This window comes from Kogia breviceps, chromosome 2 (assembly GCF_026419965.1).
Source record: "Kogia breviceps isolate mKogBre1 chromosome 2, mKogBre1 haplotype 1, whole genome shotgun sequence".
NCBI classification, from domain to species: Eukaryota; Metazoa; Chordata; class Mammalia; order Artiodactyla; family Physeteridae; genus Kogia; species Kogia breviceps.
In genome coordinates this window covers 65,222,467-65,241,199 of record NC_081311.1, presented here as the reverse complement: position 1 = coordinate 65,241,199, position 18,733 = coordinate 65,222,467, and the positions used below count along the sequence as shown (strand labels likewise).

The following is an 18,733-nucleotide window of genomic DNA, read 5'->3' as shown; positions in this document are numbered from 1 at the left end:
TAAGAGGTAGAAGAAATACTTCTTTCTCATTTACAGATTTTTAGAAAAATAAGTTGTTGCCCTAGCAACCTCCAAAGATAAGCAATGAAGTTTGCTTTGTGTTGATTTGGGTAAGAAGACAATCATTATGAAGTCACAGATTTTTATATATTTGGTATCTTTCCATTTATTGCAGACATTATTTATTTTTGTTAACCAATGAAAACTCCTTAAAGTTGTCCTTGTGACATGATCTTAGTAGTCTTTGTTTTTTTGTAACACAAAATACTCAAGGCTATTTTCATACTTTTTTTTGGGTCCCAGGTATGAGGTCAGGCTCTTCTCTAAGAAGCCCTGGTTCTTTTTAGTATAGAGTCTACAACAATCAAAGGATGTTCATTGCTTCCAGATTACAAATATTTAGTTATTTCTAGAAACTTTTGGTGGTCATAGCAAAAAAAAAAAAAACAAACACAACAACAAACCACATACCAAAAAACCAAACAAAAAAAAACAAACAAAACAAACTTATTTTAGAAGGAGAAAAATAAGAATTCACACTGAGACCTGTGATTCAAAGCAAAGATTACAGGGTTTTAATTTAATTGCTACCATTTTATATCTCTTTTCTCTTAAGCTGAAAATCATAGTTTCTAATGAGAGTAATACAAATACTTAATTGCTTTATCCTTTTCTACATACAATATACTGAAAATAAATGCTGCCAATTTTACTACTAACAATAAGACTACAGAATGCAGTTTAAGACCTCTTTATGAATTCGGTTCAGCTTTAGGCTATTTCCCACCAGTGATGCACAACAAAATACTGTACTTTAAAATGCCCTAAAAGAATTCTTCTTTCTGTATTTGTGCCACTTGTAATTTTGAAGAATTCTTTTAACATATAAACTTTTAAATTATGTGTAACAGTTTCTATGTTCCAAAGTCAAACCTATAAGGCAAGGCTTATCTGGTCTACCTATTAATTCTTTTCAAATATAAATCACATGTACCTTCTTCTTTTTCCTTAACAATAATATATCCTGACAATCGTTCTACAACATAATATAGAGATCTTCCTCATTCTGTTTTACAGGGCATGGTACTCCATGAAGTGGAGTTACCATAGTTTATTGAATTAGACTGCTACTGATGGGAAACTGGATTTCTTCTCTTCTTTTGTTATTAAAATACTGCCACCATAAATGGCCTTATGTATCATAACTTAGTATCTCTGGAACAGATTCTTAAAATTACTAAGGGATTGATAAGTCAAAAGGTATATATATATGTGATTTGCATAAAGAATTTGTAAAAGAACTTGAAAAAAGTTGACATTATGGTAGTGTCCTCATATCCATTAACATGCATGTCTTTCCATTTATTCTGATTTTAAAAATCTGTTTTAAAAGTTTTCCTAATGTTTGTTTTGCACAAGGAAACTGCTTTATAAAGCAATACTAATCTATTTGCAAGAAGCTCTTCCAGAAAAGCAAAAGACATTGATATAGAACTATATTCTAACTTTAAACAAGGAAAAACAAAATATTTTACTTTTGAAATATTTAAAACTATCTGATTTTGTGAAAAATAATATACACCAAAAATCCCAGTGAACAAGTATCACCAGCTACTGTTTTGAGAGAGAAATACAGAAGATTAATAGAATTAGCATTAAAAAAAACCTCATTAGATATAAAGAGAAATCTTTAGTAATCTTGGGAAAATAAGATGAGTGGCTATCTGAAAGGCTGAATTTGAAAAGCATTAACATGTGAATCTTTCTACCACAAAGTTAGTCCTATGGAATGATATTATACAAAGTATTTTTTTACTATTATCTTCAACACAGCCTTATTTCTCCTAAATACCAATGATAGAAGAGAATGACTAAAATTTATAACTTGCTGGCAGTGATTACATCTGCAATTTGAATGACAAAAAAAAAATCAACAAAATATGGTAATAAGATCAGTAGGGATAGTAAAACTTCCTTACTCAAAAACAAGCAATATAAAATTTTAAAAAATTAACTTTTGTAACTGGTCATTATAATATTTTTTAAAGTACCTTTAGTACACTATATTTGATAAGGACTGAGAATAATTCTTCTTCTAAAATTCCCAATGTGGGAGTAAGTGTGTAGAAATTTTATATATCTGATTAGAAGTTAATTTTTTTCTTGCCAATTTTATCTACTACACAGGATATAAAGATAAAGAAGCAAAATTTAATTTCTAATTTAGCCAATGATAACTTGCCAGTTCCTTTTATGTTAACATGGCTATAATTAATACTGCTGGTAAAGGTTAATGTTTTTATTTTCATTTTACTTCTAACTGCTAGAGAACTATACAGTATTGATATGGAACTGGTACATACCCAACAAAGTGAGAGGTCAGAGTTAAAGCCATTAACAAGATTGTGATGAAAGCCCATTATAACTGGTTGAATAATACTTGGCCTATGGATAATAGAGGGATTCAGTCTCTATTACTTGTTATAAGGCACATGGGAGCTAAATTAAAATTAGGCAGAGTTATGCAATATAAATGGGATTGATACACAAAGCACAGCAAGCCTGACAAACTGAAAAGGAATTACTTCATTCACAGTATTATTAAAGCAGTATTTCACATGAAGTTGAAAAATTCAACAATATATATTATCATCACACAAACAGTAGATCACAATTCACATTTCATAACATGAAACAGTTGAAATTAACGTAAATAGTTTTTGAGAACAGATAATAACCTAAGTCCCTTTTTTAAGATAAATTATCTTTTAGACATCAATAGCACTCAAGTTTCAAAGTAAATACCATGAAAATATTCACTAATTATGAAGTAACTACCATAACTATTAATAAAAAAGTTTTATAGGAGTACAATACCTTGGTTAGTGCAGCAGTATGATCTTCTCCACAACAAATATAAACTATTTTCTGAGTTCTTAGTGACTTTAGTAAATTAGGAACATACCTATCTGAAAATTCCAACAAGAGACATTAACGAACAGTATTTTTTACATTAAAAGCTTCTAAAATGTGTTTCCTCTACAACTTCCCGAACTGTGGAAGATGGTGATAACTAAACAATTTTAACAATTCAATGAATTTGTGGTACAAGCCTACTAAGTTGGGCTCCCACGCCTTTCTATTCATGCTACTGTGATAAAGGAGAGCTCTAAAAAGAGTAACTTAAGTGCCGAACTGCCTAAACGCCAAATTGCATAGGACTTCGCAATCAAGGAATTTCAAAGCTATCTGACTGCTTCTAATAATGCATATCATTCTTTTTTTTTTTTTTTTTTTTTGTGGTACGCGGGCCTCTCACTGTTGTGGCCTCTCCCATTGCGGAGCGCAGGCTCCGGACGCACAGGCTCAGCGGCCATGGCTCACGGGCCCAGCTGCTCTGCGGCATGTGGGATCTTCCCGGACCGGGGCACGAACCCGTGTCCCCTGCATCGGCAGGCGGATTCTCAACCACTGCGCCACCAGGGAAGCCCTAATGCATATCATTCTTTATATTCACACCTCATGATAATTAAGCTCATAGGATCCTACTTTAAAAAGCCTGAAAATTACACTTTCTGCTATTTTATAGCAGAAAACATATAATGTCCTAATCTGACATATTTTTCTCATGCAAAATATTTTAAAATTCTTTGAGTATTATTTATCATTACCAGTTGTTTCTAGATCAACAACTCACTTTTGTCTAAGTCATTATAATTATGTTGAACTTTATTAAATTAGTTTTTGTATTTCAAATACTGGCATTCAACCTAATGTAGCTATGAAAAATCAGTTTCCAATATCCCAACTTGTTTTAAGCAGTTATAATTTTTTAAAATTCAGAAAGTTTATTTTCAAGACTCTAGCATCACTGTTAACAGTGATTAATTAAATGACTCAGATTTAAATACTTCCTTGAAATACTCAATAGATGAACACTTCATGTTACTTTTCAGGATAATTTTATAATTTTTTTCCACTGATGGTGGCTGACAATATGATTACCAATTTGAAGCAATGTTTTTCTCAACTTTCTTTTAGTGAACATCCAACATTGAAGATTTTTGTCCAGATATACTTTCTATATTTTATTATAGAATAAAATAATATTTGGGGCCTTCCCACAATCTCCTAAAAATATTATTATCAAATGGAATTTAAAAATTAACCTCTCATCTCCACCTCAACACCAGGGAAGATTTGGGTACACTTCTGACACTAAGAATCACTGATATATCTCAAAACATCTCTTTTAAAAAATATGTTTATAAATAATGCAAACCTACCATTTTCATCATTAAGACCTAGTTGACCAAATTTGTTGCGTCCCCATCCAAAGATAGCTCCAGAAAGGGTGAGTACAAAACTATGGGCTCCTCCTGCTGCAACTTGCATGAAAGGGATTCCAAGTAAAGACTTAATCAGTTGTGGTGAAACTTGCTTTTTACAGTCAATGCCTAAACCCAACTGGCCATATTTATTCTGTCCCCAACAGAAGACTTCACTTGCTGTAAAACAAAAACCATAAATTACTATTTTTCTCACACAAAATAAATTTCACTTGAAAATCATCAATTATTTTGGGATATTCTTCCTCTTTGATGAAAATACGTATTCCTCCTTATTAAATTTATTTCTTATATGGAAACAATACTACCTTGAATAATCCATGTTAATACAGTTTTAGTTTGACTTACTTTACTGATGAATGGGTAAGTCACATAACTGGGGATAATCTCATTTCCTGATGTTCCTCAAGAAAGGACCATCTCTTTTTAGTATTCCTCAGGTGTCACTTTTATTCTATGACTTCTCCCAGGAGGTACTCATTCAAGCTCAAGGTTTCAGTTATCAATTATATGCTATCACATTCAAAATTTATCACTAGCCCAGATCTCTCCTCTGAGCAATAAACCCATGTATCCAATTGTTTACTGACAGCTATACTTCGATATTTGAAAGGTATTTCCAGCTCAACATGCCCTAAACTCAATTCATGACTCCCATCCTACCTCCCATACCTGGACCTCTTCCTAGTGTTCCTCATTCTCAGTAGATAACACCTTAACTGATTCAGCAGCACAAGCAATAAACACAGGAGTCATCCTTAATACTCCTCTCCTCTCTTACCTTATATATAGATTTTTATCAACCTATCAACTTATATACAGTTTTCTTTCTAAAGAAAAATATGGTGAATAGATACACTCCTCACCATTTCACCTGGTTCTTGTAATAGTTCTCTTGTCGCATTTGCTCACCCACTGCTACATTTTTTGCAACTTTAAACATCTTTTTACTTATTTTTATTAAATAAATGGCACTAAACTAATAATTGACACACTAATATCTGATTTTTAAAAATTCATACTATAAACTAGTACGTCTAAAATAGTAAGTCTATAAAATAGACTTACTTATTAAAAGTAAGTCTCCCTTCAAAACTAGATCCCTAGGCTTCGTTGGTGGTGCAGTGGTTGAGAATCTGCCTGCCAATGCAGGGGACACGGGTTCAAGCCCTGGTCTAGGAAGATCCCACATGCCACGGAGCAACTGGGCCAATGAGCCACAATTACTGAGCCTGTGCTCTGCAACAAGAGAGGCCGCGATAGTGAGAGGCCCGCACACCGCGATGAAGAGTGGCCCCCGCTTGCCACAACTAGAGAAAGCCCTCGCACAGAAACGAAGACCCAACACAACCATAAATAAATAAATAAAATTTAAAATTCACAACATATGTCAACATTTGGAAAAAAAAAAAAAAAAAAACTAGATCCCTGGTTCCTTTCCCAAGAGACAAGCACTCTTGCTAACTGCTGATATGTACTTCCGGAAATACTCTATGGACATACCAGCAGACATGTGTATATATACAAAGAGATATAAAAATGTAGATCTGATATATGACAGACACCATTAATAATGGTCTGGATAAGTTTCAAATTAACACTTCTATAAATTTATGTCAGTGTGTTTACTTCATAATAAATCTCAAATGAGTTGACTTTTTAAAAAAATGTAGATTTGAAATGCTGCTCACCTGAAAAAAACAGAAATCAGTGCCTTCTCACTGCTCTTGAGATAAACACTTTTAATAAGGCTTATAAGGTTCTGTAAAAATCTACCTGTTTCTGAGCTCATTTCATACCAGCCTCTTCCCTCACTTACTAAACTCTAGCCATACTCATCTTCCTTTATATTCTCCAATGACCATTTCTCACACACTTGCTGTCTCACACTCTGCCTAAACCTTCCCCTCACCCTTGTCTAGTTTATTTCTATTGTCTCCCAGCAGGAAGCCTTCCTTGATCTGCCAGATTAAGTCCAGTCCCCCTGTTATATAATCTAAATATCCCAAAGTTTTTTATTTATACTCTTTTTTCATAGTATGTAACTATATTGTTATTTGTGTGACTGTACCATAAGGGCTGGGAGTGTACTGCTTATCACTGTTTACTGTACACCCTGATGTGCCTAGTTTGTACTGAGTGATCAAAAAAAAGAAAAAAAATTTTTTTTTTCCATTAGATGAGTAAGATACTGCTAAAACATGAAGCTGAATAAGGGAAAAGAATACCTGTAAGACACCTCAAGATAGAAAAACTCTCCTCATCGGTAAAACCTTTGGGTTTAAATTTATCTTGGATTTACCTACCAAAGTATCAAAAGAGTAGTTGGCAAAGTAACAACAAAGAATACAGGGATGCCAGCCCCCACCCCCTACTTTATTCCTTTGATGGAATAAATCCAAATTCCTTAATATGGCATGTAAGGCCCTTTGTAACAGATTTGTTTTTACTTCAGTCTCAACTGAAGTATGAAAAAGTCTCCCATGCTCTCAAAATACCCACATAAAACTATATTCTGATACTCAGATACACAAAATATTTCGCAGATTCTATGACCTTAGCCAATCCTCAACATTTCCCCTAGCTGCTTCACAATCTCTCCAATTCTGAAGAAATTGTAATCATCTTTCAAGACTTGCATCAAATATCAATCCCTTCTTTCTTGTTACCAATTCTACTGACTGAAACTAATTAAACTTTTTTCCTTATGCCCATCATATTTTACTTTTCCTTTGACCAAAAGCAGTATATATTTTTTCTGCCTCAATTATATTACTTGTATATCTGCCTCTTCTACTAGATGGTACGATCCCTAAAACTTTCTCTTAACTTATCTGTATTTCCCTATAGTTCTAAATTCTACTGTTTCATTCATAGTAGTCCTCACTAGGCATTTAATAAATTAAAAATAATAATAAAGCCACTGGAACTTATTTTTTAAAATGATAAAAAACAAATATATGGCAGGTTCTCTCTCTCTTTTTTTTTTGTGGTACGCGGGCCTCTCACTGTTGTGGACTCTCCCATTGCGGAGCACAGGCTCTGGACGCACAGGCTCAGTGGTCATGGCTCACGGGCCTAGCCGCTCTGAGGCACGTGGGATCTTCCTGGACCGGGGCATGAACCTGACTCTCAACCACTGCACCACCAGCGAAGCCCTATTGCAGGTTCTTTACTAACCCATGTTATAATCCTTAGCTGGCATAGGAAGAAGTCAAATAAACAAAGGTTACAGGATGCTTAGACTTCTCTGTTTCTATTCATAAAAAGTTTATCTGTGAGCGTAAATGAACTTAGGCAAGTTATAAACTTCCCCAGCTATAAAGGAATAATGTTCAGCAGACTAAAGAACAATTAGACACAAAAAATCAATTTCATGTCTATATCCTAGTAATAAACGATTTGAAAATGACACCAGAGTAACAAAAAATATCAAATATCTAGGGGAAAATCTAATAAAACGTGTATAAGACCTCTCCACAGAAAACAATGAAATACTCTTGAGAAAAATTAAAAAGAGATTAAAATAAATGGAGGGATATAGCATGCTCAAGAATTGAAAGACTCAATATTATAAAGATTTTCCTCAAACTGATTGAGAGGTAATGCAATCCCAATCAAAATCCCAACACTTGAAGTATCTGTGAAAACTGACTAGCTAATTCTAAAATGTATACAGATATGGAAAGGATCAAGAAGAACCAAGACAATCTTTAATAAGAACGAAGTTGGAGGAATTTTGACTCAATTAAACTACCAAGTAATAAAACTGAAAAGGGGAAAGAAAATAAAAGCAATGCTTACCTTTAGAAAGTGCAAGTGAATGATAGTAGCCACAAGCAACCTGTACTATCTGGATATCCGACAAACTTTTAATATTTCTAGAAAATAAGAAGAGAGATCAGGATCAGTTAATTCCATTTAATAAATGGATCCTGAATGCTATTTATTTATGTGATTTATTGACCACCTACTATGTGCAAGTAGTTTCCTTACTAGCAATTCCTTACTACCATGACCTAGCAGTTCATGATATTTTTTCTCATACAGGCCCAATTTACCAAAAATGTATGCTAAAATCAGTAAACAAAATCTAAATATGAAAAAATTAAGAGATATGATGAGAAAACACTTTGAAAGGACAATATGGAGACTGAATACACTGAAGATTGTGGGGGGGTGGGGAAGAGGAGAGGATATGCTTTCTTGTTTTGTTTTGTTTTGTTTTTATGCTTTCAGGAATTTAAAAAAGAAACAAAAATACTTGTGAATAGTAAAACAACTTTACATTCCATTTTTCCTAAAGAGACAAATTAGAAAATTCTTAATGCAACAAAATTTTATAGAATTCATCAAAAATAATCCCCAATGAGTAAAAAAGATAATGTAAATGTTTTCTGGTTTTAAATTTTTAAAAGGATTCAAATGCAGTTAACAGGAAAGTAAAATAAGCCAGAATAAATTTTGTAAATAAAAAATATATATACACACATACACGAAGATTCCTAATTAATCAGAACTATGAAAAGAAAATCAGAATTCAGATGTCTAGGGTAAACATTTTATAACTGCTTATAAATTTAAAATAAATCCCTTAAGTTTGGAGTTCTTGTCAAACATTTTTAAATGGCTATGACATTTTAAATTATTCATTGTAAAGAAAAGAATAATTTCGCCCTCCTGACCACACTTGCTGCTCCTCATGTGGTCTATATGATGTGATGTGGCCTCTTCTGTCAGGAAATAGGCTTGAACAGTGTTAGCAACATAATGGGCTCAATCAAAACTTGCAATGATCTAGATGACTTTTCTGCAAATTACTGGCATGACTTTTTGGATGTAGAAATGGCCCAGTGTATTTGCCATTTGCCTTTGAATGTGTGGAATCAAGTTATTTCAGCTCCTTGGAAGAAGTTGTTTTACAGAAACCAGATCCCAACCAGACAGAGAATGATGACCATGAGCACGTAGTCCCCAGACTGGCTGGAGCCTGAAGATTGATAACGTGATCAATCTCTGTGACCTCACCTGGTTACCTCACCACACACCATTCAGAAGACTGCATGAACTGATCACATTCCCCATGACCCTCATCCTCACTTTTGTCTTTAAAAACCCATCCCTAAAAACCATTAGGAAGTTTGGGTCTTTTGAGCATTAGCTGCCCATTCTCCTTGCTTGTCACCTTGCAATAAAAAAAAAGAAAAGAATAGAAAAGAATGATTTCTTTACTGAATTTTGAAACATGTTTGAAATTTGTAAGAAAACAGTTAATAAATTTGGAAATAACATTTATACACCTCTCCCTTAGGAAGTCTTGAAGTCAAAATATATACTGCTGAATATGTATACTGTTGTGTTGTTACATTTTTCAAATTTAATGTACAGTAGCAATATAGGCAAAAAATAGGCATTTCCAATTGTATGTTAAGGTAAAATTCTTCAACAACTGTTAACAAGGACTAGTGAAAAGCTTATATTATATAATCAAGAAGTTGAAGAACTAAAGCATTAAATATTTTGCCAATTCCAAACTCATCAAGGTGTATACATTAAGTACAGCTTTTTGTATGCCAATCATACCTCAATAAAGTGGTTTAAAAAATATATTTTGCCAGTAAAACATAATCAACAATTTTCTATTTTTCTGTTAAGCCACAACTTTCTTACTGATTTGAGAAAAGTCGTAGCACCAACTCTTTGATTTTGAAAAATTTAGGCTAACAACTGATCTAGTCTCTACCATTAAAAACTCTTCTAATTTTTTTTAAATTTTCTTTTTAATCTGAAATGTTCTGTACTTTCAGATGCTAATATTAGGCAGAAATTGTAATAAACTTTTTTTTTGGGGGGGGGCAGGTGAGCAGTGCCACATGGCTTGCAGGATCTTAGTTCCACGACCAGGATCAAACCCGGGCCATGGTAGTGAAAGCGCCAACTCCTAACCACTGGACCGCCAGGGAATTCCCTGTAATATGCTTTTAAAAGTTCAATCAAGAAAATAAATTTTATTTTTGACCAAGGTGACAATTCAAACATGTTTAATTAGTTCCTATAGCCCAGAAATCGCTGTTCTCACAAGAATCATCATATTATACCATCCTGTCATAATTTTTTCTTATGAAGTCAAAAAAAACAGAACTTTAAAAAATAAACTACAAACTTATTGCCAACAATTGTTTTTCTATTTACATTAAACTAAAAGATAGTAAAATCAGATTAACTTTTTTAAAAATAAAGGTATAACATATATCCTACATATAAAAAGAAATGACTAGCCAGAAATGCAGGTCCACAAAGACCACTGATATTGAATAATTTGTCTTTCCCCAAGAAATAATGATTTCAAAACAAAACAAAATCAGAAGTAGGAAAAGATTATCAGAGAGTAAGAGTTTCAAATATAATCTATTTATTATTAATTTTACATTCATCTTTAAAATTAAAGTGTTGCTTAATTTACAAACTCTCATCTATTAACATAAAAATGGGTTTTGTTCTCAAGAAAATACAGCCTAATGTGAATATTCACTTTTCTGATCATTCTTATGAAAATTATAAACACTAATTTTTAAAAACCTATTCACATATGTCTGAGTTTCCTCCTATATTCTACACATTTTATTCAAAATGTATGTGAAAGTTACAAAGCTGGCTGACATCTTTAAGCACCTAGAAAAAGCCTTGCATCTAAAAAATGATTTGGTGCTGAGATTTAAAAAGAAAAAACAAAAATCAATGGTGGTCTTTCATAAAATTATATTTCTACTGAAATATTAAATTGCCCTTTAAGACATGAAAGTATCAGTAAAAATATATATATGTCACAACAAATCAGATTAGTCCATGAAAAACTGAGAAGACTGAACAGGAAAGATGCCTTAATACACAGCTTAAAATTAATACAGATGTTCAGCAAATACACAAACATAGAAGTTTAAACCAAAGGACTCAAGATCTCTTACAGGTCCCCATCCAGGTTCATAAAGAGTAAAGTCACAAATACAGAATTACTGGGCAACCTTCAAATAAATCGTTACATAATAAACTCTTCTCCTTATAATTACCTTTCTCTCCATTTACTAATCATCTATGGATTACTGACTGAAATCTCTTATATCAAAACTGAACAGCAAAAAAAAAAAAAAAAGTAAGTATGAGAATTAAGAGAATTAAGTGGAGTAAAAATAAGAGAAACTAGACAGCCTTGCTGTGAATCATGGTTTTGAAAATACTGACTTAGAAAATCTAACATGTAAGTCTCTCTTCAATCTCAAAAACACAAAGTTCTTAAAAATCTTAAATAAAAAATCCCATTCTATAACAATTACTTGTGGAAGGAAATAAAATCAGTAGACAATATGACAAATGTGAGATCACTCTGTTCCTATGAATGCTTTGTATTTTGTAGCCAACAGCCATTTGGCTGCAAATTAACATTTTCTAAAAGAAATCAAAACTGAAATGACTAAAAAAATTCAATTTACTTAGCTTAAAGAAAAAAATTTCTCTCCCAACAGCACCATCATTAAGAGGCACTAAAAGCATAATGGGAAATGTGTTATTTAATTGCTACTGCAGAAGAAACAAAGGGGAAGAAATTTGTTTGGGGAGTTTTGTGGAATTTGGTTACAAGTTCGATAAACAAAACATATTAATGTGTGTATCCAAAAGTCTCAACAGACAGTTCATTACTAGAACAAACATAAAATGTCAAACTAAAGATGAAAAAACCTTTTACTATGCTAAAACAAAGCAAATACTTCAAATGTATACTTTTAAGTTTTTACACAGACATACATATATATATGAAGGAAGGTTATGGGCTTTTTATTTTAAAAACTCATTTCTAACGATAAGAGCTCCTGTTCTGTTTTTTTGTTTTCTGTTTTGTTTTTTTTTGCATTGTGCAGCTTGTGGGATCTTAGTTACCTGACCAGGGATTGAACCCAAGCCCACAGCAGTGAAAGCAGGGAGTCTTAACCACTGGACCACCAGGGAATTCCCTCCTGTTCTGAAATATATTAGTTCCTGTGCTCCATTTTCTTATCCTAGTAGTTACATCTACTTCTTAAACCAAAACAAACATTATCAATGTTAAATTAAAAACAAAATATCTATGTGTATATTACAAAAATGCTACCTGGAATATATCTAAAATTAGTGTAATACCTTGGTTCCCTGGAGAGTTCTCTTTTGTCCCTATAACTATTACTAGGGGGAAAAAAGAAAACAAAAAACAAGAGTTTAAGGAGGCAAGAATCTGTATAATTTTAAACACTAAGCATGAGTTAGTGTATTAATTATATGTCTAAAAGAACTGGATACTCTTCTTTAAATCTTTATGTTCATGCTTACAGTTTTTAATATTACAGCAATGGTTATGTCCTATATAAACCTGTAGACTACAACACTGATGAAGCATTGCTTATTTTTAAATTTTGAAATAATTCTATGATGAACTAGTGGTTAGCATAAATTAAATTGTGGTCACTGCTATGTAAAAACGTAGAAAGTGACTTATTCTTTCTACACTTTAAGCATGTGGGACTTCTATATTCAATAAAAACAATAGAGACTAAAAAAACAAGAGAAAGAAACATGCAAACAACCAATATTTAATACATATTTCAGTAGCTGAGGTACTCAAGATAGTATAATTAATGGTTTATTAGTCTTAACCCACTTAAAATTTTTAGTGAGAGAAAATTTATAATAAAGTATGCATTCCCTACCCCTTTTCTTTATAAACATAAATAATTTGGGGAAATACGGAGTATACAAAAAACAGCACTCAATCCAAATTAAAGGCAAGAACCGACCTAGTAAATGCCTTAAGAACTCAAACAGGAGAAGTAATACGGTGTCAACTCTTAAAACGCCCAGTAGTAAGCAGAATAATTTAGATAGCAAATTTATTATAAAAGACTGTTAAAGACCTCTTGTCGGTCACCTTTGTTACCTGGGTACTCTGATACATTCCTCTGATCCTAGCAGGCCAAGCTGTCCATCAGAATCGAGACCCCAAGCATACACCTGGCCCTTGTCGTTTAGTGCTAATGTATGAGCTTCTCCACATGAAACAGCTACGATATTTTGGGCATCCAGCGCAACAACCTGCTCTACAGAAATCAAGAAGAGAGACGTTACATTCTAGTCTTAAACTCCCAACAAGCATAAAACAATAGTCTTCATCTTGTACAAAAAAGCTAAGGAAATGCTGAAATACAGACTAAGTATAACTTCAGTTATTCTCAAAAACCTAACAAATATGTTCCATACAAAATTCTTGCTGTGGTAAATACAGAGATATGTCATAGGGCATAATCAACTCAAAATACTAAGTGACTTTAACATTTGGGGAAATAAATTAAGGGTTTATAAAGATTCTCTCCAAAAGTGCTCTTCATTCAAAGCCATTACCAATAAAAGAAAGGAGTCCAGCTGAAAGGGAACCATTTAAATAACTCGGCTGTTTTTTAACAATAAAATCATAACTGACATATACATTACCAAATGGATACTACTATGGAGTGATCCTGAAATTAAGGAAATAATCTGAATTAGCAATTTCTGACAGGAAACAAATTCTTTACAGATCTCATAAATAAAGCATCCACTAGATATGCTGAGGAGAGAACTGAAAGGCAATGTGACCATAACAAATAGATATCAGTTTATGGGCTGCCACTTTTAACATCAAAGACATAAAAATTCCACATGTGGTTAAAACATGTCCAAGCTTCTAACCAGAAATTAATTTAAAATACTGGCCCTTCATAAGACTGTCAATAGCCACTGACAAATCAGTAAAGAAAGTAAAATTGCTTCCTTAGTCTCTTTAAGATGTGAATTGTCTATCAGGTTTTTTTTTTTACTAGTACACTACAAGTTTTTTTTAAGACATCATTTAAAATTAACCTTTTTTAAAAAAAATTAACCTTCTTTAGCCTAATAAGAAAGCTATGCCTTCATTAACTTAAAGTCTTTTGTTGCAGAGCTGTTAAAACTGAATCAGGATTTCTTCAGAAGCACATTTTAGATCAATGTACAAATGCAGCTGTTCAATAATAAAGCAGATTACATGGAAGAAGTTTGAGTCCCTATGTACAGACAAATTCAAATTGTATCTGGGTTACTTATTCTGCATTTTGGGGTGGGAGGTCAGCCCTTAGACAGCCTTTAGGAATCTGTATAACTCTAATGATATGTTATTTTAAGTACTTACCTTAAAGTACTACAAGTTAATAACTCGTAAAGTTGATGAATAGCACATGGAAGTTCACTATACTAATCTCTCACTTTTTGTGTATATTTTGTATATATGTTCTTATAAAATTATATTGTAGAAACATAAAAACAAAACATATAACACATTGCCTCCCCCCACCAAAAAAAAAAAAGAAAAAGGACTTAAAAGTATGACATCATTTATTTACATCAAAGCATCCCATAAATCTTAATTATGAAGAAAGAAGTAAAATGCACAAAAGATCTGTTACTCTTTCACAGAGGTCCCTGAAATGAGTCAATATCTCTCCAAAACTATCCTCAAAGGAAATGTAAAGAGCAGAAATGAAAGGATAACAAGAAGGATGAATAAGACTAGTTGGTTCAACAATAATATACGAAGAGTACTTAAATTAGACAGCAATGGCTGTAAAATCAAAGGCACCAAAAATCCAAGCAACAAAGAAACAATCATGCATACCAAACACTAATATTTATTGTATACCATGTGTGCTCCAAGCACTAGACACACAAAGATAAGTAAAAGTTCTAGTCCTCAAGGAGTTTACAGTCTATAGAAAAACAAGCACGATAAGGATTGTTATTAAATGCAAAGGTAAAGACATACAAAAGGTACCAGGGGAACATGAGATACTTTTTCAAGCCCTGAAAGATACTAAGAAGAATTCTGGAAGACAGTGACACTAAGCCATGTAGGTAAGGAAAGAGGAAGAGATTCCATGTACCCATTCGAGAAAATTCAAATCATTTCTTCAAATACAGCAAAACAAACTAAAAGCAAAGTGAAAAGACTGATTAAAAAAAAAACAGGAAAAATGTTATTCATGTCAAATAAAGAAATAACCTCTCTAATATTTAAAAACTAACTGGGGCGGGGGTGGGGGAGAGCAGTAATTCAATGAAAACTGGGCAAAAGATGTGAACTGATAGTTCACACAAAGAAGAAATAGAAATGGCCCTTAATCCTATGAAAAGATGTTCAACTTCACTGATGAGAGAAATGAAAATTCAAACTACACTGAGAAGCCAATAATATGTTCACTTAGAAAATTCATAAAGCCATACACTTTTCTTTTGCATACTTAATTATAAAAGTTTATCAAAGGAATGAGAAGACAAGGCACTGACTGGGAGAAAATATCTGCAAAAGACACATCTAATAAAGGACTGAAAAAAAAAAACCACCCTCTTAAAACTCAACAATAAGAAAATAAACAACCCATTTTTAAAAAGAGTGCGAAAGACGTGAGCCGACACCACACCAAGAAGACATAAAGATGGCAAATAACCATATGAAGGCATGTTGTACTCATATATCAACAGGGAACTGCCAATTTAAATGAGATACCACTATAAACCTATTAAAATGGCTCGCTTCAGCAGCACATATACTAAAATTGGAATGATAGAGAGGATTAGCATGGTCCCTGTGCAAGGATGACACACAAATTCGTGAAGCGTTCCACATTTTTTTCAATAAAAAAGTACCTAAAGTATCCAAAAAAAAAAAAAAAAAAAATGGCCCAAACCCAAAACACTGACAATACCAAACACTGGTAAGGATACACAGCAACAGTAACTCTCAATCGTTGCTAATGGGCATGCAAAATGATATAGACACTTTGGAAGACAGTTTGGTAATTTCTTACAAAACAAACCATACCATTATAATATCCAGGAATTGTGCTCTTTCGTATTTACTCAAAGGAGTTGAAAACTTATGTCCACAGAAAAACGTGCACACAGATGTTTATAGCATCTTTATTCATAATTGCCAAAACTTGGAAGCAATCAAAATGTCCTTCAGTAAGTGAATGGATAAACTGTGGTATATCCAGACAGTGGAATATTATTCAGTGCTAAAAAGAAATGAGCTATCAAGCCACAAAAACACATGGAGGAAACTAAAATGTGTATTACTAAGTGAAAGAAGCCAATCTGAAAAGGCTATAAAATGTATGATCCAACCATTTGACATTCTGGAAAAGGCGACACTTTGGAGACAGTAAAAAGATTAGTGGTTGCTTGGGGTTAGAGGGAGGGAGGGATGAACAGGCAGAGCAGAGGGGATTTTTAGGGTAGTGAAACTATTCTGTATGACACTATTACTCTTCTGTACAATACTAAGTATCATTATGCAGTCATCAAAACCCATTGAATATACAACACAGAGTGAATGCTAATGTAAACTATGGACTCTGGATGACAATGATGTGTCCATACAGGCTCATTAATGGTAATAAATGTACCACTGTGGTACAGGCTGCAGATAGCGGGGGAGGTTGTATGCGTGTAGTATAGAGTGTATGGGAACTCTGTACTTTCTGCTCAATTTTGCTGGGAACTTTAAACTGTTCTTAAAAAGTTTATTAATTAAAAAAAGTTTATTTATAAATACACAGACACCAAGATAACATTTTTCATCTCATAAAAATCCATAAGTTTGATAACAATCTGTTAGGGGAAAAGGCACTTTTGTATATTGATAGTGGAAGTACAAAACAGAACGACCTTTATGCAAAAGAATGTGGCAAAAACTAACAAAACATATGCAATTACCTTTTGTTTTTTTTTGTTTGTTTGGCCGTCCGAGGCCTCTCACCGCTGTGGCCTCTCCCGCTGCGGAGCGCAGGCTCCAGATGCGCAGGCCCAGCGGCCAAGGCTCACGGGCCTAGCCACTCCGCAGCACGCGGGATCCTCCCGGACCGGGGCACAAATCCGAGTCTCCTGCAACCCTCAACCACTGCGCCACCAGGGAAGTCCTGCAATTACCTTTTGGGTCTAGCAATTCCATACCCTGCAGATACATCTAAGTACTAAAGGGCAGCAGAATATGCCAACCCAAAATATACCACTTTGGCATAAGGACTGCTTTGAGCTGAAGGCCACTAAGAAGAAAAGCTCTCTGCTCTCCCATGTGCCTAAAAGCAGGACATAAATTTGTTAAAGTGTCCTGCCTTCCCTCTCTACCAGGAAGGACAAGAGTTAATCACTGGAGGCAACTCTAGACCTTTATCAGCTCAGAGACAGCACCAGCAGAAACTACACAACAAACTTTACTAACTAGCCCTTATCTAAGTTCCCCCACATATTTACCTTCCCAAAATTTGCCACCCCAGAAACTCAAAGTCCGTTTCGTCTTGTTACTTCTCTATTTATTGTTCTTTTGTTAAGATGCTATATAAGCCCATGTTCTACTACCACCTTAAGTTACTCATTACTGAGTGCTCCTCCAAGTAAACGCAAGGCAATAAACTTGTTTTGTTTTTCTCCCTGTTAATCTGTCCTTTGTCTAGACAAGCCCCAGCTGGAGAACCTAGGAGGGTAGAGTACAAATACATATGTGTGTGTGTGTGTGTGTGTGAATGTGTGTGTATTTACGTTTGCAGTATTGTATATAATAACAAAAGACCGGAAATATTCCAAGTATCCATCAATAAAGGATTTCATCCACACACTGGGATACTAGGCTCTGAAAACATAAATAAAGAGGAAATACTACATGCTGATATGGAAAGATCTCAAGGGTGTATTATCAAAGTAGGAAAAAAAATCAAGACGTGGAACAATGTACACGATTTGCTATTTTTTGTGTAAGGAAGAGGAAAGAATATGAATATATATTCATATTTGCTTACATTTACATAAAGAAACTTTGAAAAGATAAACAAAAAACTAATAAACATAGTTGCCTATAGGGGATGTGGGTAAAAGGGGAAATAGGGTGGTCAAGTGTAAGAGCAAACCTTCTCAATGTGTATTTATATTATTTTGATTTTTGAACCATGTGAATATATTATCTATTCAAAATTAAAATTAAAATTATTTTAAAAATTAAATAGAACATTAGAGAAAATAGTTAAAGCAATGTATAAAAACTATTGTTTTCACTTTAAAACTGAACTGGGCTCTACTTTTTTTTTCTACATACTAAAAACTCAAGATAAATAATTTTGGTTCTTTCAGAATTTGAGCCCCATCTAATTACTAAGATACCTATTTTGAGAATGAATAACTACTGAGAAATATATTATTAAAGAAACATAATAACATATGTCTTGGGACTACTACTTAATACAGGCTTTTCAGACAACAAATATACAAACTGATAAGTTCTCTGTACAATTTTTTAA

The 18,733-nt window shown here is 33.3% G+C and overlaps 1 protein-coding gene and 1 pseudogene across 7 annotated transcripts in view; one reads left to right on the top strand and one right to left on the bottom strand.

The window, feature by feature from the left end:
- The window catches only part of HERC4 (HECT and RLD domain containing E3 ubiquitin protein ligase 4), a 140,266-nt gene that overhangs the window by 99,540 nt on the left and 21,993 nt on the right, over positions 1-18,733 (bottom strand). For all 7 annotated transcript variants that reach the window (XR_010838956.1, XM_059054934.2, XM_067025509.1 and 4 more), the window contains exons 3-6: positions 13,312-13,471; positions 8,154-8,230; positions 4,287-4,508; positions 2,878-2,969 (exon numbers count right to left, since the gene is read on the bottom strand). Coding sequence is in view for 6 of the 7 variants with exons in the window: in XM_059054934.2 (XP_058910917.1) it covers positions 2,878-2,969; positions 4,287-4,508; positions 8,154-8,230; positions 13,312-13,471 (551 nt within the window). In the remaining variant the exon portion in view is untranslated. The remainder of the gene's footprint in view (positions 1-2,877; positions 2,970-4,286; positions 4,509-8,153; positions 8,231-13,311; positions 13,472-18,733) is intronic.
- On the top strand, positions 15,972-16,072 carry LOC131751654 (U6 spliceosomal RNA; annotated as a pseudogene).